This window comes from Euprymna scolopes, chromosome 6, assembly GCF_053919585.1.
Source record: "Euprymna scolopes isolate OS-2025 chromosome 6, ASM5391958v1, whole genome shotgun sequence".
Taxonomy (NCBI): domain Eukaryota; kingdom Metazoa; phylum Mollusca; class Cephalopoda; order Sepiida; family Sepiolidae; genus Euprymna; species Euprymna scolopes.
Genome location: NC_136487.1, coordinates 88,936,098 through 88,963,131, shown reverse-complemented (window position 1 = coordinate 88,963,131; position 27,034 = coordinate 88,936,098). Strand labels below are relative to the sequence as shown.

The 27,034-nt window shown below is 34.3% G+C and overlaps 1 protein-coding gene across 1 annotated transcript; it reads left to right on the top strand.

The window, feature by feature from the left end:
* The first annotated feature begins 587 nt into the window (after window positions 1–587).
* On the top strand, window positions 588–22,437 carry LOC145277771 (uncharacterized). Its single transcript, XM_080129519.1, has 2 exons — window positions 588–814; window positions 17,013–22,437. Exon 2 carries the CDS (start codon window positions 17,223–17,225, stop codon window positions 22,305–22,307), a length of 5,085 nt encoding a protein of 1,694 aa, XP_079985645.1. The 5' UTR covers window positions 588–814; window positions 17,013–17,222; the 3' UTR covers window positions 22,308–22,437.
* Window positions 22,438–27,034: the final 4,597 nt, after the last annotated feature.

The window sequence follows — 27,034 nt, the reverse complement described above, 5'->3', positions numbered from 1 at the left end:
AGAAAGAGTGGCGAAGCAATCCTAGCCTCCATCCAGAATAGTTAAGGATCCAATACAAAAAAATGAAATAAAAATATACAAACACGTTAACTGTCTTAAATGCGTGCCTTTATATTTTTGTTTTCCTTCATTTTCTTCTTCTCCTTTTCTTGGAGATTGTGAGAGAAAAAAAAGGATTAAAAAAAAGGGGGATATTATTGCCTTATCAGCAGTTTTAAAGTATTTTTGCAGATCATGTGATGGTTACCCTTCAGTTATAAATAGGAGGTAATCTCACTCCTTTTAGTTTTTTTCTTGGATACTAGTTGTGTTTTCTGATCGCTAGTAAATTACTTCTGGATCGTCTATATCTTGCTTGGTGAGACACTACATTAACTGACTGCTATGTCACAGAAAGAGGTAATTCTTCTGTAAGCTAAGGTAGGTGCACACTGCTCCCTTTTTTCTCTATTTTGGGAACATTAATTTTTTTCAAAAGAATAGCGCCTCTATCATGAACGAGTTTACCCTTATAACAATGTAACACCATTTCTGCCCTTATAATAATGGCGTCTTGTAAACTTCCGGTTTAGTGTAAGAACTCTTTTGTGTTTTACAAAGAACTAGACCAAGTGTTTACTTGATTGTTCCTCTATGGCGACTCTTAATACAGAAGAAAATAAAACATTTTGTTCGCCCAGATAAAACGTTTAATGCCGACCTCACAGGTTATTTAAGGATGCCTTAATCCCCAACTCGGTACTGGGTACGGCTAGAACTGTCCCCAGTAACAATCCGGGGATAATTTAGCAATTGGAATGTTACAATCCTGAAGGTTTGTTATCGTCTTGTTTATATTATATTGTCAGACGATCCACTGTTGTGTTTGCAGTTGTTAAGCAAAGGTTTTCTACGAATATTTTTATTTTGAGTGGATTTACGCTTTTTAGTGGAGATATTCGGATTTCTTTAATTTTTTTCGTTGTGTTTTTGTTGTTTTAATATCAAAATAATAATAGAAAAATTGTTTCATAAGAATAAATCTGATGGCGAATTCTTAGAATTCGATATCAGATTTATTTTGGTACCCCTCCTGCAGTTTACAGACCGTGTTATTTTTAAGATAGGATTTTCAGGTTAATTTTTTTTTTTTACGGTATCTTTTGTTTATTTAATTGTTAGGTGAAAGTATGGAATAGTTAAAAAAAAATCCTCCTCCCCCACCTCAAGAATGGGTTTGTAAAAAAAAAAGAAAAAAATATATTTACGCACGGTTAGTAAACTGTAGAAGTATCTTTACTTTTTATGAGGATTTGCAATTATTACAATTTCTTTTTCTTATTCTTGTGGCATAAACCTATTTTTCATGATTGCAATTTTGTTTTTATTTTAACTATTTTAATGTTTTTGCTGTATTTTTTTTTATTTCATTTTGTTTGGTTTTGCAGTAACAATCATCGATTTCTTTTTGTTTGATTCTTGGATTTCATGTCCGAATAAAAAAAGAAAAAATGAACCCCTCTCTAAAAAACTGCGATTTCGAAAGGACAAAACTCGTCAAAATATGAAAGAAATTCTCTCTCTCTCTCTCTCTCTCTCTCTCTCTCTCTCTCTCTCTCTCTCTCTCTCTCTCTCTCCTTCTTCTTGTTCTTCTTGTTCTTCTTCCCTTTTTCATGTACTAGGAAGGAGACCCGACGTTGCCCGGAATTGAATACGATAAAACTTCACATGCTTTGCTTCGCTTCCCCACATTGACTTAGTCCACAATACAGTGTAGTCTACATTGCACTGTAGAGAACCTACTGTTGATTTTATAAAATTATTTTAATGGCTTGAATTAAATTTAAACGCAAAAGGCATGTATCAATTGTGCTCTAAACAGAAACATTTATTTTGAACGCGCCCCTGGCTTATCAAAGAACATAGTGCTTGTTGTGTGATGATAAAACTTCGGAGCCGGTGCGGTGCGGTACTGCGGTGCGTATTTTGCTAGTTGGGTAACACTCGAGTACGTCGGTCAACTTCTCAAATGCATTTGTGATGTTAGCCTATATAAGGGTGTCAACTTTGGTCAAAATCGGATTGATCCTTTAATCGGATTTGTTCAATTATCGATTTTCGATACTTATCGGAGACATTCCGATAGAAAATCTATCTAATTACTAAGGTTAGGACAACAGCATATTCTTTTCATTGTTTTGACTCTTGAGTGTGTATCCGTTGATATCTTATATGCTTTTATATAGAGTGATGTATGTGGTTCTCGGTTGATTAACTGTGTCGGATATATACTCGAGAGTCAAAACAATGATAAGAATATGCTGTTGTCATAGCCCTACTGCCTGATGCATAAAGTACATTTGTGTGAAATTTCAAAAAAAATCAGCCTAGTCGTTTCGGAGTCTAAAGAAAACGAACACACACACACAGAATGTTAGAAAAAAATTCCGAGTGTAATATTTATCTATTTGTAAGTATATTAAAGAATATCAGGACAGCATACCGATGGTGTCCTCATCTTCTGTAATATCTATCTATCTATCTATCTATCTATCTATATATATATATATATATATATATATATATATATATATATATATATATATATATATATATATATACCTACTTGGGACCATTACATTGTGATGTGGATTACTCAAAATACAGTTTGGATCATTTTACAACACTGCTATCAAAGACATTTCACTTTGGATTTTACCATGCAATTTGGATGCGAACTTTTATATCCTTTTCATTAACTTACCTTACTCTATAACATATTTTACATGTCTCACTGACTTTAGCAAATAAGGTGTAAACCATTATAACTATTTGCTAATATTTTCTCCTCTGAAGAGATGGTAGACATCGAAATCCTATAGGATAAGGAGTTATAATAATTCAAATGTATTCTTTGTGTCTTACATAGAATAATAAAAATCTTTTGATTTGAAACTCAAACATTTCACGTCATAAATTTTTAAATTCATTGAATGACTAAAATTAATTTATTTGCTCTATCTTGTATATCGAGCAATTATTGTTTAGGTGGGATAATATTTATAGAATATTACTGCCAGTAATATCTTGTAAAACTTATAATCACAGGTTTCCATACCAGTTGATTGTTAGATAATTTTATTCTGAATGAAGTATATATATTATACTTTTATATTTATTTTATATAGGTATTTATGTCGCTACACATTCATGGGCATGTTTCGGTCAGCTAGTTACAATTAATTAGAGACCTCTTTAGGCGATGCTGCTTTTTCTTTTCTTTTTCTTTCTGTGTTCTTTTTACTTTTTCACATATTTAAATGCCGTTAATTTTTTTTTAAATATCATGTGACTGCCCTCATTCTTAACTTTTTTCCAATTTTCATTACGGTCTCTACTTTACGGACTACAGTGTGATGATGTATGGAAGCGAAAGCTAGCCAATGAGGGTTGAGGATATGTGTTGCATGGATAGAAGTGATATGAGAATGATACGATGGATGTGTAATGTGAGTTTGAATGTTCTGATGAACCGAGAGAAAGATTAAATCTGGACAGTGTAGGGAGATGCATGCAGTAGACTTTGATGGTATGGCCACATTGAAAGAAATGAAACTAAATTCTTGGGTTATGTAGAACAATTGTGTCTGCAGGTTCAGTTCGCAGGGGAAGGTCAAGAAAACCATGGGGCGGGGGGAATGATAAAAAACGGAGATGAAAGATAAATAAAGGTTTGTCCAGAGATAAGTTATTTTGGAAGTCGACAAATGCGTGACAGCATGTAAAACGGACATTAAATGAATATGATGATCATGATCTATCAATAATTTAAGAATAACGAATTATTGAAATGAAAATCTCACATCGGAACAGAATAATTAACAAAGCCATGTTAGGAATAGGTTTTTAAATAATAACATTATTATTTAGAAACGCATTTTTTTTTTTTACGTGAGGAGGATGCTGGGTCTTTGTTAACCATTCTGTAGCTTCATGAAAAATATATTTCTGAACAAAAAATACTGTTTCAGACTGTTAAAATGTTTTGGACTTCTAATGAGGGTATGACCACGGTTACCGAGATTAAGAAGAAGGCCTGTTAACTGAAAAATGCTTGCAGGCAATGTAGGTAAGATTTGTTATATGAGGGTCATTTGAAAAAGAGCAATAAAACATTTTTCAAAAGAAAAAGGAACACAGTTCGATTAATACTTAAATTGAACTTTATTCAATATAAAATATAAATATTATCTATGTAAAATTAAGTAATTTTAAAGCAATACACAATTTGATACTGATAACACTGAATTATGAAGTTAGGAAACAAAAAATTAAAAACATTAAACACCAACGATGAATAATTTTAAAAGTAAAAACAAACGATAAATAATTTTAAGAATGAAAACAAACGATAAAATACAAAAACCTGAAATCAAACAAATAATTTAAATACAAACAAACAATAAAACTTACTAGTGCAGAAATATTTTTAAAATTTAATTTAAAGAAAAATCACATGGGTTGAAATGTTATGTTTTGGAACTTTAGAGATGAGGATTGATAAATTATATTATTCAGACTAATGTTCTCATCTTATGTGTTTATTTCACAATGTTTCGGTCGATTTAACTTTCGATCTTCATCAGTTGAACTTTGTTAAACTCGGGAATCTGTTCCTGATGAAGGTCGTAGGTTACATCAGCCAAATCATTGTGAGATAAGCATGCAAGGCGAGTACAATAGTAAAAATACTACAAATAATACAATTTAGTTGAATGTTTGAAATTTTCTTTTTCTTATTAATTTATTTTTATTAATTTATTTTTATTAATACTATCATTTTCCTTAATACAAAAATTATTTCACCTTACAATTTAATAAGCAAAAAGATATTGTAAAACTTGAAGGACCGTTTGAATACATTGATTTAAATTTAAAGTGTTGTGTAATTATTAAAAAAAAATTCAGTTTCGCTTTATTTCTTCAATTTTGAATGATTTCACAACTATGAATGAATTCGCGTGTACTTTAAAAAAAGTATTTTAATCGGATTATTATCGATTAGACACTAAGATGAAGTGGGGAAAAGAGACCGGAAAGGGGAGAAGCAAAGAATTAATAAGTCAGAATTGAGGGGGGGGGGTAATTGCTGAACTTAGTCATTTTTTTATGCCTCGTTCACTGTGCACTCACATGAGACCATGCATGCTTCACTTTTTTAGATCCTTACATCAAGTGTCTTCATGGCTTGTCTGGAGCGATTCCCATGATCAAATTGAATCAATAGTTCCAATTTGATCATTCAAAGATCTACTTGGTCTTCTTTAGGAATTATTTTATTTTTCAAGATACAAACAAAACAGAAAATAAAACCTTTTTCATGCATGTTTTAATGCAGTATTTAATTTCAAATGATTTGATTGAACATGAAACATTACCAACGTCAGCATGCAAAGTATTTTCTGAGGGGACTCTCCCAGGAATACACAGACAAAGAAGGTTCCTTGGAATGGCTCAAGAGGTGAGTCCTCCACCACGATCAGGAAAGGGTTATAATGGCTGCTCAAGACCAGGGATTGATGACCAATGCATTCAAGAAGATGGCAGGGATCAGTAATGACAACAAATGCAGGTTCTGCCACACGGAATTGGAAAGTGTGAGTCATCTGGTATCAAGTTGCAAGGTTCTTTTGGAAGATGGCTACTACACAACGAGACATGATGGAGTATGTAAGTACCTCCACTGGACCATCTGTAAAAAAATAAACATTCAATGTAGCAGCAAGTCCTGGGAACATCAACCTGAAAGAACAGTTGGAAATGACTTATATACCATATATTATGGCCGTGTAATCTCTACAGCCACCTACCTTGAAAATGTTGCTGTCAAAGCTGAGATAGTTATATGGAATGTCAGAGAGAGTGGCAACCTTGGTTGAAGTGAGTGTCCCTAATGATGGAGGTCTGAACAGAGCTGAAAAGGTGAAATAGACCAAATATGAAGGTCTCATGTATGATATGAAAAGAAACTGGAATCTTAGAGAGATATCAATCATACCAGTTATTATAGGTGCCACAGGGCTTATGAAGAAGAACCTGAAGTCCTACCTAACTAATATTCCTGGTGAACCTAGTGCAAAAGAGATCCATACAATTGCACTTAAGGGAACAGCAAGGATACTAAAAAGAGCTCTTGGCTGGTTTCAATAAAAAGCAGGGCAATGTTGTCAGCTGGTTTTGCTGCCTCATACTTAATGTTACAATTTTCAAAGGAAGAAAATTAAAAAAAAAAAATTAAATTTGGTATTTCTTTTATTATCATACTGACAATAGGTTACACCCCTACTACCCCTAAAGAAAAAAACAAAACAAAAAACAACTTGAATTTTACTTGGGGGTAGGGTACATATAAACAGCCTGAAAAAATATCCACAAAAAAAGAATTAAAAAAATATTAAATATTTTTAATTTTAGAGTGGGAGATGATTTTCCTTTCCTTTTGTCATTTATTTATTTAAAATTGATTGTACTTATCAGGCGTTGCCTGTGTGGAGATCTTAGAGAAACAATATCTTAAAATATAGTTATGTTTACAATTTTTGGAGTATGGAAATCATGTAGTTTCCCGCCTATGTAATTTTATTGGAAAGACAATGTTTAGTATCTCTAAAATTGATATCTTTTTTAAGATTATGAAAATCAATTTAGTTTTATGTATCAATAAGAAAAAAAAAACTTTTTAAGTAAGTCAATACCCTGGCAAAAATATAACATGGACATTCTCTAGTAGATCCAAAATGTTAGAACGAAAATTGGTAAAGTTGAAATGAAAAACAGTAAACTGAGTTATATAAAAATAATTTATTCAAAACGAAAGAATTATGTTGTGAACCAAATATTTTTATAAAGATTTTCAGTGTTTTAAGCTTCAGTTTTACTTTTAAAAAAAAATCTATTTAAAAGACTAAGTGTCATTCTTCCATTTTTCAGTATACTTTTTTGTTTTTTTGAAAAAAGAGAGGTTTACGCTCAAAATTATGAAATACATAACAACCCAGTTATATTTAACAGTAAATCCCTATTTACTGATTTATATGTGAAAGATCTTTTGAAAAATAAATAGATATACAAAGATTTGTGATTTAATTGCTGCCATCGATTATATGTTTTTATTCATATGTCACGTCAGGCCACTATTCTAGTATCCCACATCGCTATCGACCTTTTCAAAAACATACAAATCTATTTAAATAAAACCAACAAATTTATTTTTATTTGTTTTTTAAGAAGTAATTTACTTAGCTTAGCTTACTTTAAATGGCTTTATTTATATGAACAAGGAATTTATTTCCGTTTGTGTTATTAAACATTTTTCACTTCCCCTAAAAATAGTGGCTTTTTTGTTTGTTTGTTTGTTTGTTTTTAAAAAAATCAATTTTTATTTTAAGTTAGACACTCAAAATAAAAATTGATTTTTATTTATTTATTTATATATTTTTGTATGTCTGTTTCAACTCCTTAACTACAAAAAAAAAAATATTGACATTTTAAAATCGAAAATAAAATGAGACACTTTAAGGCACAGATGTCTATTTTGATCTAGTTTTCAAAATCTTTTGCTTCAGTGGACTGGTCGAATATATGCAGGCATAACAGAAGTAAATAGACACCCTACAACAGCGCTTTTCAACCAAGGTTCCGCAGAACCTTAGGGTTCTGCCAGTACAGTTCAAGGGATCAGCAATTTCCAAATTAGAACAATAAACAAATAAACAGAATGTTAAATTCAATTTTGAAAATCTATTTTAATTATATGTATATTTAAAAAAGTTATTGTTCAAATATTCAAAATTTGACATAATTTCAATCGCTACATTAAATTAATTTGTCTTGCCACAATTAAGTTTGTTTTTATATATTCTTATTAAACAGTCAACACTAAAAGAATCACACTAAAAATCATAATTTTAATTTTTACATACTGTTTTTTGCATAAGACAACTACATTATTGCATAGGAGTTCCATGAGTCAGTGGAATGTTTCCATAGGGTTCCACTTCAGCAAAAAGGTTGAAAAGCACTGCCCTACAAAAATAATTCATATATGACAATACAATGGCACATTTCTGCTGAAGGAGGTGGAGAAGACATTAGATCTTAACTTTCTAGTCAACTCATTCTTCAAGCCATCCAAACACTGCATTCAGACTGCTTTGATCCTATGCTATTCCATTCCAAAGTATGAGTGTCCTGTTTGGAAGAGATCAACATATACCAAAAAGCTAAATTGAGTATTGAACAACGTCTGCCGCTTGATCACTGGATGCCTGAGCCCTACTAACCTGAACAACATGCATCTCTTGACTAGCATTGACCCATGTTTCATTTTCCTTCAGTTGAAGTTCTCAGAAATCAAGAGGTCCCTTACCTGGGGCTAACGTTTGAACTCTATATGAGATACATAGATATTCAAATGTTGCATTAAAGTTAGTTAAGAAGTTGAGAACATAACTTTCCTCTTCGCAATTAACCATTTAAGTATGTTATATCTTTCTTTTTGGTCTTACTGGATTTTAGGACAAGAATTCATCTATTCTGGTGGAGTACCCAGCTTCGTATTGCTACTTAAGAGAAAAGTATCTTCATGCAGTTTACCTGACAAACCCCTGTACAGAGAGACCTTAGACATTCAGGGACAGTGTCTAGTAGGCATTTAAGTTCTCTTGCCTTCTGATGTGAGATGGGAAGTTACCAGCCAAGTCTCTACTTGGCTATCAGTGATGAAGACCATCTCCTTCATGGACGTAAAACAATGGTTCAATGACTGAAACGAAGGAGAAGCTTCATCTGTCTTGTCAAACCTCTAACAACATCTCAAGAAAAGATTAAACTACAGACTAGGTGGTTAGAGAATGGTCCCCTCTCCTACTGATGCAAATCTCCTCTTCTGACGCCTTCCCTCCTGGTTTAGAGGCACTTTGTCTCGAATGGAAAACACCCAACTGCCTAAGAATGGGTATAGGCGTGGCTACCGAGAGTAAGAAGAAGGCTGATGCATATGACAGCATAACATCACTTCCTGATTAAGTTGTAGGTATAGATAGCTTCCGGTATTCAGCCACATGGTCACACTAATAGGCAAAAAAATATGGCTACCGATTATCCATGGCTACCAATATGTGTTACCGATTGTCCATGTATGTTCTAAAGAGAAAAAAACAATTCTCTATTTGGATAATAATTATTATAATTGCACATTATGATTTTAATCTAACAAAATATAGTAAGTGAACTAGTTTTTTAACTTTAATTTCTATCGGAGAAAGTCAAATATTTCATTTTATTTATTTTTTTTTTACTGCAAAACAAACAATTTTTATATAATATTTTTCAGTCCGTTTTTTTAATAATAAATAAAACTTTTCATTGAGTATTTCCAAATATAGTTAGCATTTTTCACGGCAGTTTTTTTTTAATTTTTATTTTTTTTTCACGATCAGTGAATTTTCAATATTTTAGCACCGGGCGTAACTTATTTCTTTGAAATATATTTAAAATTTCAAGTTTTTGTTTTTTATAACATTTTTAACTGTAAATAATTTACATGACGGGTTTGTTTTACTATACAGATAGATTCGAAAAAGTTGTCAAAAAATAAATATATAACAAATAAAATATATCGATAAACATTGTATGATTTTCGAAGTGATTACATGTTTTAAAGTGAGTAAAACCACTAAAAACCTTTCCAGATAGGTAGAAGAGTAACTTATCTTGCCTTTGATAACATTTATTTGGTATATATTTGATTTTTGACCATTTTTTCGAATCTATGTGTACAGTTATATAAACCCAAAATTTAATTTAACTTGGAAATATTTAAAATACACGTGCGTACACTACACAAGCACCCTTATTATTATCATAATAATAATAATAGTAATAATAATAAAAAAAACTGGTGTAGATGACATCAACTGGCGCTACTCCAACTAGTTGTGAAGGGTCAGGGAGGATGGAAAGACTGAGGTGGGAGAGTACTAGCCAAATCTCCACTAGAAGTGTGCAGTTCAAATCTGATACCTTGGGGAGACATTTTGTCATCCAAACCCTAGGAAACACCAATGGCTAATGCCAACGAGAAATCAGTGACAATGGCTGTTGCGATAACATGCAATCATCTGCACAAGTGGTCAAGAGGTGGAGAACACTGGAAATCTGGGGAGACTTGTTGTCACTTGGTCTCCAGGGAACACCACAAGTTACTACCAGTGAGCGATCACTGATGATGGCCTGTGAGACAACTAATATGCTACACATTTTGATGAAAAACATGGGGGAAAAAATGGACATAGAAGAACAAAAAACCAAAACTTTAAATATAATTTCTGTATTTCAAGTAATAGTTATTTAAATATTTCAGCATATAATCTTGTGGGAAAAATCCAGCTTCCCAATAAGGGGCACTCTGGATAGGAACAAAAATAAAAATTGTCTCAGTCATGAAAGATTTCTCCTCCACCGACCGAGGACAGAAAAGGTAAAGTGTAGCATCAAAACAGATACTACACCTTGATCTTGTTCCGAAGGCCAAAAAATATTTGTGTTTAATGTTTCTTTAATTGTCTGTTCCCTAAATTCATAATTCAGTTTTATCAGTATTAAATTGTATATTGCTTTAAAATGAATTTTTCATAGGTAATATTTATATTGAATAAAGTTCAGTTTCAGTATTAATCGAACTGTGTTCCTTTTTCTTTTTAAAAAAGTTTTATTGCTCTTTTTCAAATGGCCCTCATATAGTACTGACAGTCTGACATCTTACCTACATTACCTGTAGACATTTTTCACTTAACAGGCCTTCTTCTTACTCTCGGTGACCGTGGTATAGTGCGATCAAAAATTACTTTAGCAAGATCCATCCATCCATCCATAGCCTTGAGACCCTGGAGGGGCATAGGCCATCCACAACTTTTGTAGATGCTTTTGACGTGAGTTTATTGGCTTCTGTTTTTTTTATGCTTTCTTGGGTCCTGTTTTTAATGCTTTAATGGCTCCTGTTTTTTATGCTTTAATGGCTCCTGTTTTTTATGCTTTAATGGCTCCTGTTTTTTATGCTTTATTGGCTCCTATTTTTTATGCTTTATTGGTTCCTATTTTTTATGCTTTATTGGTTCCTATTTTTATGCTTTATTGGTTCCTATTTTTTATGCTTTATTGGTTCCTGTTTTTTATGCTTTATTGGCTCCTATTTTTATACTTTATTGGTTCCTGTTTTTTTTATGCTTTATTGGCGCCTGTTTTTTATGCTTTATTGGCGCCTGTTTTTTATGCTTTATTGGCGCCTGTTTTTTATGCTTTATTGGCGCCTGTTTTTATGCTTTATTGGCGCCTGTTTTTTATGCTTTATTGGCTCCTGTTTTTTATGCTTTATTGGCTCCTGTTTTTTATGCTTTATTGGCTCCTGTTTTTTATGCTTTATTGGCGCCTGTTTTTTATGCTTTATTGGCGCCTGTTTTTTATGCTTTATTGGCGCCTGTTTTTTATGCTTTATTGGCTCCTGTTTTTTTATGCTTTATTGGCGCCTGTTTTTTTATGCTTTATTGGCGCCTGTTTTTTATGTTTTATTGGCGCCTGTTTTTTATGCTTTATTGGCGCCTGTTTTTTATGCTTTATTGGCTCCTGTTTTTTATGCTTTATTGGCTCCTGTTTTTTATGCTTTATTGGTTCCTATTTTTATGCTTTAATGGCTCCTGTTTTTTATGCTTTATTGGCGCCTGTTTTTTATGCTTTATTGGCGCCTGTTTTTTATGCTTTATTGGCTCCTGTTTATTTATGCTTTATTGGCTCCTGTTTTTTATACTTTATTGGCTCCCGTTTTTTATACTTTATTGGCTCCTGTTTTTTTATGCTTTATTGGCTCCTGTTTTTTTATGCTTTATTGGTTCCTATTTTTTATGCTTTATTGGTTCCTATTTTTATGCTTTAATGGCTCCTGTTTTTTATGCTTTAATGGTTCCTGTTTTTTATGCTTTATTGGCGCCTGATTTTTATGCTTTATTGGCGCCTGTTTTTTATGCTTTATTGGCGCCTGTTTTTTATGCTTTATTGGCTCCTGTTTTTTATGCTTTATTGGCTCGTTTTTTATGCTTTAATGGCTCCTGTTTATTTATGCTTTAATGGCTCCTGTTTTTTATGCTTTAATGGCTCCTGTTTTTTATGCTTTATTGGTTCCTGTTTTTTATGCTTTATTGGCTCCTATTTTTATGCTTTATTGGTTCCTGTTTTTTTTATGCTTTATTGGCGCCTGTTTTTTATGCTTTATTGGCGCCTGTTTTTTATGCTTTATTGGCGCCTGTTTTTATGCTTTATTGGCGCCTGTTTTTATGCTTTATTGGCGCCTGTTTTTTATGCTTTATTGGCTCCTGTTTTTTATGCTTTATTGGCTCCTGTTTTTTATGCTTTATTGGCTCCTGTTTTTTATGCTTTATTGGCGCCTGTTTTTTATGCTTTATTGGCGCCTGTTTTTTATGCTTTATTGGCTCCTGTTTTTTTATGCTTTATTGGCGCCTGTTTTTTATGCTTTATTGGCTCCTGTTTTTTATGCTTTATTGGCTCCTGTTTTTTTATGCTTTATTGGCGCCTGTTTTTTATGTTTTATTGGCGCCTGTTTTTTATGCTTTATTGGCGCCTGTTTTTTATGCTTTATTGGCTCCTGTTTTTTATGCTTTATTGGCTCCTGTTTTTTATGCTTTATTGGCTCCTGTTTTTTATGCTTTATTGGCTCCTGTTTTTTATGCTTTATTGGTTCCTATTTTTATGCTTTAATGGCTCCTGTTTTTTATGCTTTATTGGCGCCTGTTTTTTATGCTTTATTGGCGCCTGTTTTTTATGCTTTATTGGCTCCTGTTTATTTATGCTTTATTGGCTCCTGTTTTTTATACTTTATTGGCTCCTGTTTTTTTATGCTTTATTGGCTCCTGTTTTTTTATGCTTTATTGGTTCCTATTTTTTATGCTTTATTGGTTCCTATTTTTATGCTTTAATGGCTCCTGTTTTTTATGCTTTATTGGCGCCTGTTTTTTATGCTTTATTGGCGCCTGTTTTTTATGCTTTATTGGCGCCTGTTTTTTATGCTTTATTGGCGCCTGTTTTTTATGCTTTATTGGCGCCTGTTTTTTATGCTTTATTGGCTCCTGTTTTTTATGCTTTATTGGCTCGTTTTTTATGCTTTAATGGCTCCTGTTTTTTTATGCTTTAATGGCTCCTGTTTTTTATGCTTTAATGGCTCCTGTTTTTTATGCTTTATTGGCTCCTGTTTTTTATGCTTTATTGGTTCCTATTTTTTATGCTTTAATGGCTCCTATTTTTTATGCTTTATTGGTTCCTATTTTTTATGCTTTATTGGTTCCTATTTTTTATGCTTTATTGGTTCCTATTTTTTATGCTTTATTGGTTCCTATTTTTTATGCTTTAATGGCTCCTGTTTTTTATGCTTTAATGGTTCCTGTTTTTTATGCTTTATTGGCGCCTGTTTTTTATGCTTTATTGGCGCCTGTTTTTTATGCTTTATTGGCGCCTGTTTTTTTTCTTTATTGGCGCCTGTTTTTTATGCTTTATTGGCGCCTGTTTTTTATGCTTTATTGGCTCCTGTTTTTTATGCTTTATTGGCTCGTTTTTTTATGCTTTAATGGCTCCTGTTTTTTATGCTTTAATGGCTCCTGTTTTTTATGCTTTATTGGCGCCTGTTTTTTATGCTTTATTGGCGCCTGTTTTTTATGCTTTATTGGCGCCTGTTTTTTATGCTTTATTGGCGCCTGTTTTTTATGCTTTATTGGCTCCTGTTTTTTATGCTTTATTGGCTCGTTTTTTTATGCTTTAATGGCTCCTGTTTTTTATGCTTTAATGGCTCCTGTTTTTTATGCTTTAATGGCTCCTGTTTTTTATGCTTTAATGGCTCCTGTTTTTATGCTTTATTGGTTCCTATTTTTTATGCTTTATTGGCTCCTGTTTTTTATGCTTTAATGGCTCCTGTTTTTTATGCTTTAATGGCTCCTGTTTTTTATGCTTTATTGGTTCCTATTTTTTATGCTTTAATGGTTCCTATTTTTTATGCTTTATTGGTTCCTATTTTTTATGCTTTATTGGTTCCTATTTTTTATGCTTTATTGGTTCCTATTTTTTATGCTTTATTGGTTCCTATTTTTTATGCTTTATTGGCTCCTGTTTTTTATGCTTTAATGGCTCCTGTTTTTTATGCTTTATTGGTTCCTATTTTTTATGCTTTAATGGCTCCTATTTTTTATGCTTTATTGGTTCCTATTTTTTATGCTTTATTGGTTCCTATTTTTTATGCTTTATTGGTTCCTATTTTTTATGCTTTATTGGCTCCTGTTTTTTTTATACTTTAATGGCTCCTGTTTTTTATACTTTAATGGCTCCTGTTTTTATTTTTGCCTATATTAGCATGTTTTTTTTTTTTGGTGGGGGCGGGGGGACGGTATTGGCATCTGTTTTTTTACTCTCTTTAATGGCTCCTGTTTTTTTTTTCTTCTTAATGCTTCATTTGTTTGCCTATATTGGCTCTTTTTTTGCATTTATTAACTCCTGCTTTTGCCTGTGTGTTTAAAGTAATAATTTGCACAATTTTCATTAAACTACTTTCCCAACTTAATCATGTCTTTTTTTTTGTTTGTTTTTTCATCACCATCATTCATCATATTTAGTTTAATGTCAATATCACATGATGCCATGTGTTGGACAGCTTTTAGAAATTGACTTCCAAATTATCTCTGGCCAATCTATCTCTCAAATTTGTTCTTATCATTCCCTCACATGTTTTCCTTGACCTTCCCCCATGAACTAAACCTGCTACCTCAACTGTTCTACATCTCCTAATGCACTTTTTTCAACATGGCCATGTCAGCAAAGTACCGTGCTCTATACATCTGCATATATGTTGCATGTGTGCATGTTTAACCTGATACAAAAAAATAAATAAATAAATAAATAAAATGTTACAGGCATTATTATATTCTTCAAGTTAAAATGTGAGTTATAATCTCTAATAAAAGGGAGATAATTCATACCTTATGAATGAAAACACTGTAAGAATGTGTTAGAAAGCAAAAGAAGAATTCGCTATCTTTATTAAAAGAACTATGAAAAAAAAATACAATTAAAGTCTATTAATTTTTTTCTTTTTATTACTGATATAAACTGATTTTTATTTCTAGATTATTTTAAAAAATTTCGTATTACTTGTTGCTTACGATGAACAAAGCAATTTTTTTAAAAAACTGAGATGAAGTGTTTTATTATATTACCAATAACATGGAATGAAAATTTGCAAAGTTCAATTTGTCAGCTTAGATGCTATTTACTTCCACCTTTTAAAATTCGTCGGACTTATTTTTATACATTACATTTTTTAAAAATCATTGCAATTATCATTTATGTTATTAATGAAAATGTTTTATATAGCTTCTAAATATTTTTTCTGTTTATTACTGATGCAAACTGATTTTTATTTTTAGGGGACAATTTAAAAAACCTTTCATATTACCAGTTGTTCAAGATGAACAAAGATTTTTAAATAAATTGAAATGAAACCCATTACTATATTGCCGATAACATGGTATAACAATAACATGTAAATGGGCAAAGTATGTTTTTTTTAATTGTTACGACGAGCATGCAATAAGTAACGTCCCTGACCCACTTCCCATAGCAATAGAGCAACAAAACTTAGCACAATTATTAGTCTTTCTCTACATAGGAACCACCCAGAGTTATGCATTTCTCCCATCATTTGATGCAGCTCTGGAGACCGTTTTTGTAGAACACCCCAGGTTAGTCCTCCAACCATGACGTGACTTCAGAAATCAAGGCTGCATCATCTGGGAAACGCTTTCCTTTCAAAAACAACTTCATGGCTGGGAAGAGGTGAAAGTCAGAGGGTGCAAGGTCAGGACAATAGGAAGAATGGGGGAGGATTTCATAACCACATGCCCGTGCTTCTGATCTGGCAACATGCGAGTTGTGGACCGGAGCGTTGTCCTTTGCTGATCTTGCCCCCCCTCTCTTGATTTTGATAGCTTCCCTTAATTTCCTCAAAAGTGAAGCATAATAGGCTCCTGTAATTGTGGTACCCTTTGCCAGGAAATCTGTCATCACTACTCCGTCCTGGTCCCAGAAGACTGTGACCATGACCTTGTCAGCGGAGGGCTGTACCCTTGCCTTCTTTGGAGGTGGTGAGTCCAAGTGCTTCCACTGCATTGACTGGGCTTTGGTCTCTGGATCATAGTGATAGACCCAGGTTTCATCCTGTGTAATCAGTCTTTTGAAAAACTTTGACCCATCTTCTTGGCACATCTCCAAATTCATCCTCGAGCACTTGACGCGTTCTCGCTTCTGGAATGGTGTGAGCAACCTGGGAATCCATTTGGCAGACACCTTATGCATATGCAAATGGTCATAAGTGATAGTTTCCACAGACCCTGTACTAATCTTGACATCTTGGGCTATTTAGCTAATAGTAATGCACCGATCTTCCAAAATGGCAGCCTCAACTTCACGGACAGATGCCTCATCAATGGTAGAAGGGAGGCGACCAGGTCTGGGAGCTGTTTCCACAGACTTCCGGCCATGTTTGAATTCATGATGCCAGCGTTTTACAAGATCATATTATGGGGCATTATTACCATAAGTTTCTTTCATTTCATCAAAAGTCTCCTGTGGTGTGCATCCTTTCAAATACAAAAACCAGATCACTGCTCGACATTCAACAGGTCCATTTCATATCTGACTTAGTTCAAACACCTGTAAAACAGAAACCACAATGAGTTCAGAGCTGTAATTTACCACATAACCCGTAGAGATATAAATCATTGTACATGCAAAATTTCAGCTAGATCAGACAACTAGAAGTGGGTCAGGGGCATTATTTATTGCACGCCCCTCGTATGATTATTGTGTCATTGATGAAAATGTAATATGCAGTTTCTAAATATTTTTTTCCTTTTTCTTTTCAGCTTTTTTTTTTTAGCTCTGTTGTTCCAGAAATTAAAGAGCCACATCTACAAACATTGCTCCCCCACCACCACCACCAAAATACTGAAATGAGCAACCACTCCATTCTCTCACCACCATCACCATCATCAGTCACTAGTCAAATTCTTTCTTCATCACTTAAATGCTGCCTTGTTATATTCATCATCAACACATTCCATCATCCAAACTAAATGTGCCTCACACCAATGCATAACCGACTAAACTTGGGTTCATCCAAAATGTCAACCATTCTTGCTAATGTCGATGCCGCCATGGAGACAAACCTGTCAAAGCTCTTTGATAACTGTGTCAGTTATGACGACAGGCATGGTGTTGGTGAAAACAAGCGATTCCTCTCATCGGTGGCAAAGACGCTTGCATCTCGTCCCATCTCTGAAACAAACCAGCTGCCAAAACAATGCCGCTACGAATGTGAATTTTGTCAAAAGTCATTCAGTCGACCGAGTCACCTGACACGTCACATTCGGATTCACACCGGAGAAAAACCATTTAAGTGCCGATGCTGCGGAAAGGGATTCCGGCAATCGAATCACCTAACGTCACATATGAAGACGCATGATGCTGCCAAACATGCGACTGGGATGACAACAATGCCACCTGGGTCTGTGGAAGCGAATGAGGGCATTTGTACCGCAAAGAGGTCGGAACCTTTTAATGTTAATCTGACCTCCTCAGGTCAAGCATTTGCAGGTGTCATTCAAACTACGTCAACACCACAGTCATTCTCAAATGTTTCTTCCACTTCCGTGTCATCACTGACCTCTTGTCTTAGTCCCAAATCCAAACTTCAGCAGCAGCTAGCTATGCCTCCTCTTTCCATAAATCGACTCCAGAAAATCAAGAACACAAGTGATGTCAAGTTGGGGCTTTCTTCAGGAAGCACTTTTTCATCTGGAGCGACTCTGAAAGAACAGAGCAATTCTGTTTTATCAAACAATTTGCTTTTACGCCCAGCAGGTACATCTCGGCCATCTCCGTCTAACTGGCAAAATCACCTTAACCAAGGGAGAAAAGAATGCACAAAGCAGAATGTGAGTAATAATAATCTTCCCGCGAAACAATCCTTTAGGTGCAAAATGTGCAACAAGCAGTTTGTTAATTGCATGTTTCTTAACATCCACATGCAGACACATTGTGCAATTAGGTTTAAAAGAAACTCCCAGATGGAAGCTAACAGTGCAAGTGCCGATGTCAGCAGTGCATTACTGGTGAATTCTGTCTGTTCTAGGGCAGAAGTAGCTTCAACAGTAGTAGCACCTGCTCAACTGAACATGAAAGAAAATGTGTGCCTCCGTACAAACACTATAAGGGGTTTGTTAAACAAACCGTCTCCGGTAAGTAGTAATTTACAGATGTGCCAAGACAAAGATATTTCGCTGCCTTCAAAAGGGGTGAAGATCAAGCCAGATCCTGACATAATCATGGTGAAAGAAGTGTTAGCCTCCCAGCCTAAGCTGATTACAAATCCAGAAATCGCTTCTCAACAGGACTCTTACTTGCAATCAAGCAGTTCAGACAATATACCGTGTGTATCAGAACCCAAACAGAATCTTAATAAAGAACAGGGTTATAACTTAAGTGTGCCATGGATCTCAGAAACCTGTACGTTTGGAAGGAAAACTCTTGATCTGTTTTCTTCCGGTGAAAAATTCCACTCTACAGGATCTAAGAATGAATCTAACTGCGAACAATCCGGTGTTTCCCATTCCAGTTCAGAAACGATTAATGCCAGGATGTCTGAAACAAATCCATGTCAGTCGGCATTACACAACTTGTCTATAAAAGAACAGCTGTCTCGATGTACATTTTGCAACAAGGATTTTGCTAACTCTGCGATCCTAACTGAGCACGTGCGTACTCATTTAAAAGATGTCTCCATTGCATCAAGTTGCCCGTTCCCAAATCAGTCAGCACGAAATCTCAACATTAACACAGCCAATGAAATACTCAAAATTTCTGCATCAAGAACTTTGAGTTCTAAGAACAAAGATGGACGTTTGAAGTTGGTTACACCCCCCTTGTTATTTCGTCAAAGAGATTCTCCATTTCAGAAGAAACTATTTAGTTCTGATTCTTTTGTCGGGAAAAGAAAAATCCGATCTGAAGCCGGATTTGTTCGAAAGTCTTTAATTAACAACAGGTCAGGTACTGGTTATTTAACATCATTCAGTCAGGTAAGAAACACAGCGAAACCCTTCTCACTTCAGGGCCGACATTTCAGGAAACTAAATTCTTTCTCTGCTTCTTTCTCAAACAACCAACAGTTTAATGCGAACCAGGTTTTGCCAAACAACAGTCCAAAGCGTTTCAAGTGCAAGCATTGTGTAAAGGCTTTTTCGCGTCCAAGTCATCTTTTGCGACATGTCCGAGTTCATACTGGGGAGAAGCCGTTCAAATGCAAATATTGCGAAAGACGTTTCCGTCAGTCGAATCATCTGACAAGCCACATGAAAACCCATTCAATCGGGAAATCTTTGAGCTGCCAATATTGTAACAAAACCTTTCCCTCATTCGGTCAGCTTGACCAGCATAACAAAAACTTTCACTCTGGTCAATCTCTATCCTCAATCGAGGGTCTGCAAGGCTCGTTGCAGATGGAAGCAAGTTTTAGCAATAGCAGTGCTCAGCATCACCAACAAGAGCAAAATAATCAAACAGTGGTTGACATTTTAAAAGATACGTCTACGATGACTTCCATATCAAATCTGTCATCTTGTCTCTCTGCTCAAACTTCTTTTCCATTCCAGCCTTCATTGCCTCAGGCTCAACTTGTGTCAAAGAATAATTGGTCATCGACATTGACACTAAATAGGCAAGCATCACATGCTGAAAACAAATCTTCAGAATCTCACGCTGACAAATCAAAAGAGTCATCGCCAATGTTTGTAAACCATATAGCGGCAACCGTCAGTGACAAAAGTTCTTTATTGTTATGCAAACAAATCAAAGAGGAACCATTTTCTGATCCGATAACTTTGGAACCTACATCTATGGAATCGCAGCATAACAACCATCAAAGAATTCAACCACAAGAAAACAAGGGATTCTCCTCAAAACCACTAGATGATCAACTCTCTAATCAACAACCTTTTTCATCCAGTTCAAAAGAACTCAATACTCAGGGACAAACATCCAGCTTAAAAGGTCGCACCAACTTGTTACAGCTTGTTGACAATCCAAGGTTAGTTGACTTGCCTTTAGCATCGTCTTTATCATGCAACAAAGAAGACACTACTTTGGTGTTTGCATCTCAGACCTCAGATTGTCCAGATGCTGCTCCAGTGTATCTGATCAAAAAATCTTCAAACGAAGACAAATATGCAACTTTCGTTGTATCCTTGGATGAAGGCTGTAAGCCTATTGCTAAAACTGAGCCTGTTGATGAAGAGACTGAACAAATACAAGAAATGATCTATCATGACAGGCCCAACAGTGACAGTGCGGAATATTCCTGTAGCAACGATTTGTCTTTTTCTGCCAGTTCGGAACTTAAGAATTCTACAGTAAATGAATGTTCAGACAATTCTGCATTACCAATACTTAAAGGTTCTGAATTGTCTCTGAAACTGCCGCTACAAGACAAGCATTATACAAAAGACACCAAAAACATGTTTGTGAAGGAATCGCAAGATGAGCATTTATCAGTGAATACTGGTCAGCCATTTTTGGGGCGTGGGCAGAGTTACAAAAAGTTTTCTGCTCCTCTGGCACGTTCTCATCATTTAGAGTTGCCAGGTGCAAAAGAATCTGCAAAGAATTTGAACACCAAAAATAATTTGTCAATAATCCGTAAAGAGATTTCACCCCAAGTAACATATGAATGTTCTATTTGTAATCGGCAGTTTTTGGATTCATCGAGTTTAAAAATCCATATAAAATCACATACAGAATTACTCGCAGGAGCAACTGACACTGTTGAAAAGTCAATCAATACCTGCTCTGTACCACAGGTCAACCCGGCAAGGACCAGCTGTAAAGTAAACAAGAATTTTTTGACCATGCAAAAGAATTCAATGAAGACAAATCACGTAACTGGTAGACATGAAGCACGAAAAGGATTCAAACTTCATCGATTCATTCCAAGGCTTCACATTTCCAAGAAATCATTTAGCACCTCAGCCTTCAACCGATCTTCTACTCCGACTGCCAGAACTAATCTGTTGACAGTGCCAGCAAAACAAAAGCAAATGCCTTACAGAGCATTAGCGAACGGAAGACGATGCTTTAAGTGTACATTCTGTGAGAAGTCTTTCTCCCGACCAAGCCACCTCCTTCGTCATATTCGCATTCATACTGGTGAGAAACCATTTAAATGTACGGTGTGCAACAAGCGTTTCACGCAGTCAAATCACCTGACCTCGCACCTGAAGACGCACATGGAAAAGGTCAGTTCATTCAAGTGCCAATATTGCGAGAAGGTGTTCTTGCTACCCAGTGCGTATGTAGCCCACTTGCAAACACATGCGATTTCTACACCTGCAAACCCTGTGCCGAAAAGAACTTCTAGTGAGAAAGAGAACCTAGCTACCCTGTCTTCCTTTTCCTCTGTGCAGATCGAGCAGCCAGCACCAAATGCGACCAATCGCTTTGCATCTCTAGACGATGGTAGTCTCCCAAACTCAAACACCAATACTTTGCCTTTAGTTTCTTCTCAAAGTTCAACCATACGCAAATTATTATCTTTTGGTTCTGCAACATTACGACCGCCAGTAAGATATCAAGGAGATCTTGAAAGCACAGACCATGTTATCACTCTGGGGCCACAATCGCTAACTTCAGTTCACTACCAATCGGGCACTTCAGACCTTCAACAACCATTGCCGTATAACAGTACTGAAAAAACTGACGATTGTACACCAGAGGATGATCAGTCTGTTTTTGAAACAAAGAACCCGCTCAAATCTGAGCAAGATAATTCAAGAGGCCTTATTGAAATATCCAGGATTAAAAATCAAACTGCCTTATCTTTAATAGAAAGAAAAGATTTAAATGGTGGCAATGCGCTCCATGACAAGGATTTCAACGACATCAGTTATAGTGGAGTTTTTAAACTTGGTACTAGTCAAGATCGGGTCCGCATCACTGATGATGTGAAACCTAACATCACTGCTAGCATGTCTGTCATGCCTTCGACAAGAACTGAAAGTTGTGGAAATGCTATCTCTAAGTATGGGGTAACCGGTGTGGAGTTTGAGTTAGTCGCAGCTGAAACCAATTCATGCAATGGTGTTAAAATAAAAACTGAAGTATTGTGAAGAAAACGTGGGAATGCTGTTTGAAATAGGTGGAGGTGGTGTTTGCATTCATATTGGTATCGAAAGAGATGTACGTCTCTAGGAGAGTGCGAAAGAGAGCGAGAGAATGTCAGAAGCATGTTACAAAGAAAATAATGTTTTAACGTTACTATACTGCAAAAAGATTGAATTAAGATTTTTGTTTTTAATAATTTAAATTTCACAATCACAGATCATAGAATTGAAATTTTAGGACAGTTTCAAAGGTCAAGATATCATCTTTTAATTTTTGTTTATCTTTTGGTGGAAAGGAGTTTTTATATATATATATATATATATATATATATATATATATATATATATATATATATAAACGATAATGATGAATTCGAAAAAAATAAACATCTTATATATCCAAACGAATTAAAACTAAATTGTGAACATAGAGGACAACAGGCTACATTTTTGGATTTAGATATAAAAATTGAGGAGGGGATTTTTCTTTATAAAATATTTGATAAAAGAAATGCCTTCCCCTTTAAAATAGTATGTATGCCGCATAAAGATAGCACCTGCCCTGTTTTTATGTTTTATGTCAGAGTTTTTGAGAATAGCTCGCGTTACTTTAAAATTAACAGATTTTATACCACCAGTTTCTAACTTAGTAATAAGGATGATAAAACAAGGTGGCGATAAAAATAAAATATTTAAACAGTTAAATAAAGCATTTGTTTGTTATCCTGATGCTTTTGAATCGTTTAAGATTAGCCATGCTATATTAATAAATCCAAAACTATATTAGCAATGTATAAAATGTATTTATAATGACATATAATAAAATTATAATAATAAAAAAAAATTAAAAAAATGTATATATGTTAAAATATTTTTAACCTTTATATATGTAATTTTAAATAAATAAGAATGTAAATATACTAAATACTAATCATAGTGGGGGTGATAAGTAGTTAAATGGATTAATCCATAATCTTATAAATACAAGACTGATAAATTAAAAAATATATCCATTTTAAATGTGGAAATTGATGAATCACACAGGTAAGAAATTCATTTTTATAGTATGAAAAGGTTAGTAACTGCAATTAAGAATAGGAAATTGGATCACATGTTTGTAACATGTCTTATTCCTAAGATTAAGGGTGGTGGTGTTTGATCAACACTGCTGGGGAGCCATGATGTAATATACTGTTTTGTTTTTAAATCCCCGAAACAGTGTTTCATGGTAAACAACTGATGATCCCTTGAAAAATAAATTATTGGTACTATTGTAAATTCGAGAGTGAGTTGATGCAGTGATTGCAGGTGATTAAATAACTTACTGACTAGATGGTTTTCTAACGAATGATAAAAAATATTTTTTTGTATAGTTTTAAAGGTTAAAAACTTCAAAGAATATATATATATATATATATATATATATATATATATATATATATATATATATATGTATATACACACACAGTGTATCACAAAAGTGAGTACAACCCTCACATTTCTTCAAATATTTAAGTATATCTCTTCATGAGACATCAGTGAAAAAATGATTTTTTAACACAATAAAAAGTAGTCTGTCTGCAGCATATATAACAGAGTTAATTTATTTTTCCCCTCAAAATATAGTCTTTAAAAGCTAAATCCCTGGCAGCAAAAGTGAGTACACTCCTAAGAAACTACACCCCTAAAAAGTGAGTACAATCCTAAAAAACAACACCCCTAAATGTCTAAATTGAATACTGCTTTTTTCCCTTCCAAAATATCATGTGACTCATTAGTGTAACTATGACATGTGTTCATAGGGAGCAGGTGTTTCAAATTTGTAGTGCAGTTCTCACACTCTCTCTCACTGAAAGTTCCAACATGGCATCACATGGCAAAGAACTCTTAAAAAATGTATTGTTGCGTTACATAAAGATGGCTAATGCCTTGAAACTGAGCTGCAGCACAGTGGCTAATATCATCCAGCATTTTAAAGAGCAGGGTCCACTCAGAACAGGCCTCAGGTAGGTTGTCCAAAGAAGCTGAGCGCATGTGCTGAACGTCACATCTAAATGCTTTCTTTTAAAATCAGCGTAGAAGTGCTGTTAGCATTGCATTGCTGCAGATATTAAAGAGGTTGGAGTTTAGCCTGTTAGTGTTTAGACCATATGCCGCACACTACATCAAATTGGTGTGTATGGCTGTCACCCCAGGAGGAAGCCTCTTCTGAAGGCAATACACAAAGAAAGCCCACAAACAGTTTACTGAAGACATGTCAACAAAGCCCATAGATTACTGGAACCATGTCCTATGGTCTGATGAGACCAAATTTAATTTTTTTGGTTCTGATGGCCTTAAGCATGTGTGGTGGTGACCAGGAGAGGAGTACAAAGATAATTGTGTCATGTCTACAGTCAAGCATGGTAGTGGGAATGTCATGGTCTGGGGCTGCATGAGTGCTGTGGGTATTGGAGAGTTACATTTCAATGAGGGAAACATGAACTCCAACATGTACTGTCAAATACTGCAGCAGAGCATGATCCCCTCCCTCCAGAAACTGGGTTGCAGAGCAATGTTCCAGCATGACAATGATCCAAAACACACATCCAAGACAACCACTGATTTACTGAAGAGACTGAGAGTAAAGGTGATGGACTGGCCAAGCATTTTATCAGACTTGAACCCAATAGAACATCTTTGGGGCACCTCAAGCAGAAGGTGAAAGTGTGCAAAGTCTGAAATATCTGCCAGCTCCACGACGGCATAATTGAAGAGTGGAAGAGCATTCTAGTAGCTACATGTAAAGCTCTGGTAAATTCCATGCCCAGGAGAGTAAAAGCAGTCTTGGATAAAGATGGTGGACACACAAAATATTGAGAGTTGACATGTTGTATGTTAATATTGACAACTTTTCATAGGGGGTGTTCTCACTTTTGTTGCCAGAGATTTAGCTTTTAATGGCTGTATATTGAGTTATTTTGAGGGGAAAATAAATTAACTCTGTTATATATGCTCATTGTGTCAAAAAATCATTTTTTCAGTGTTTTCCCATGAAGAGATATACTTAAATATTTGAGGAATTGTGAGGGTGTACTCACTTTTGTGATACACTTTATAAGTTCATTTTTGTTATTTTTTTATTAGCAATAGCAGCAACATTCTCATGCTGCTACTATATTTAAATTCACTTAAGTGATAGAAACTTTTGATTCTTTGCATGCATTGAGTCACTCCTTTTGACAGTATGTGTTATTTATTTTTTTTAAATATTTTTTTATGCACATAAGTTATCCATAGATGCACATGTTTTTGCTAACCAACAGTCATCAGCATGGCTTTGGCAAGGATTGAACCTACAACTACATTGTCTGTAGTCTGGCATTTTATCACTGGTTTACAAACCTTTGCCTGAAAAAAATGTATGATTTTTATCACTGAAATGTTAAGTTATTTTTTCTAATTGCTTTTACTTGCAGTAGCAGCATATATATATATATATATATATATATATATATATATATATATATATATATATATATATATATATATATCCTAAAGGATGATATCAAAAGATATCATACAAATTCCTAATATGATAGTAGGTGCTCACTATATTGTACATAGAACATTTATAAATGATATAAAAATGTCAAAACAAAAATATTACTTAAATGTTACTGCTCTATTGTTATTTTTGTGGCAAATGCTCATCTATGATCTCCCCTTGCCAAACTTTCACAAAAAGCATGAACTTGTCCTGCTACAACCATTATCCACAATTTCCCCCCACTATCTATCTGTACCTAAATCTAAAGACAAATTTCATATACAAAACTTCTTTCCTACAACTGCCCATTTATTGAACTCTGTTCAGCTGGCCTGCTTTCTAGCTGACTATAACATGGTCATCTTCAAGTTCAATGTAAACAAGTTCTTGTTGAGCCATCCCCTTGAATAATCAAATTCTACCCAATTTCCACTACTAACGATCACTACGCTGTTGTCTCAGTGACCACTGTATACTCATTAGCTGTTATCCTTGAGTGACCATCAGGCCATGATAAGTAGTGATTCCCTTGTAAAAAAAAAGAACTTGAATATAATTATTAAAATTGACTCTTAGTTCAATATATTAAGAAAATAAGCAAATAACAATGTTGAATTTTAAATAAATTATTGTGCTTTGGCACTTGTATAGTCATCACTAGGGCTAGGACAACAGAATATTCTTTACATTATTTTGACCCTGGAGTATATATCCGTTGATATCATATATGTTTTTGTAGAGAGTGATGTAGTCCTCAGTTGATTAACTGTCGAATATATACTCGAGAGTCAAAACAATGAGAAAGAATATTCTATTGTCCTAACACTACTCATCACCAACACACACACACACACATATTATTGATGGGACGATTAATTGGAATTGGAAAAATCAAAAAATTTTGTGGTGTCGAAATCAGAAAAATTTGAGCTTAATTTCTGATTCCCAAAAAAACGATTTTTAACATTTTTTTCATGACAAAAAAAAAAAATGAAATGAAACTAACATAGATTTATTTATTTGTTAGAAGTTGTTCATTTACAACATAAGACTAAAGTGTATGGGGATAGTGGTTGATAAATCCCATCCCCAGATTTAGCATTGACACTACAAATCTAATTTATATTTTTTATTGGTCGATTATGGTAAACAAAGTAAATATTCTAGAGTTCACTTGCCTATTTCCTAACTAAACCTTTTTGCA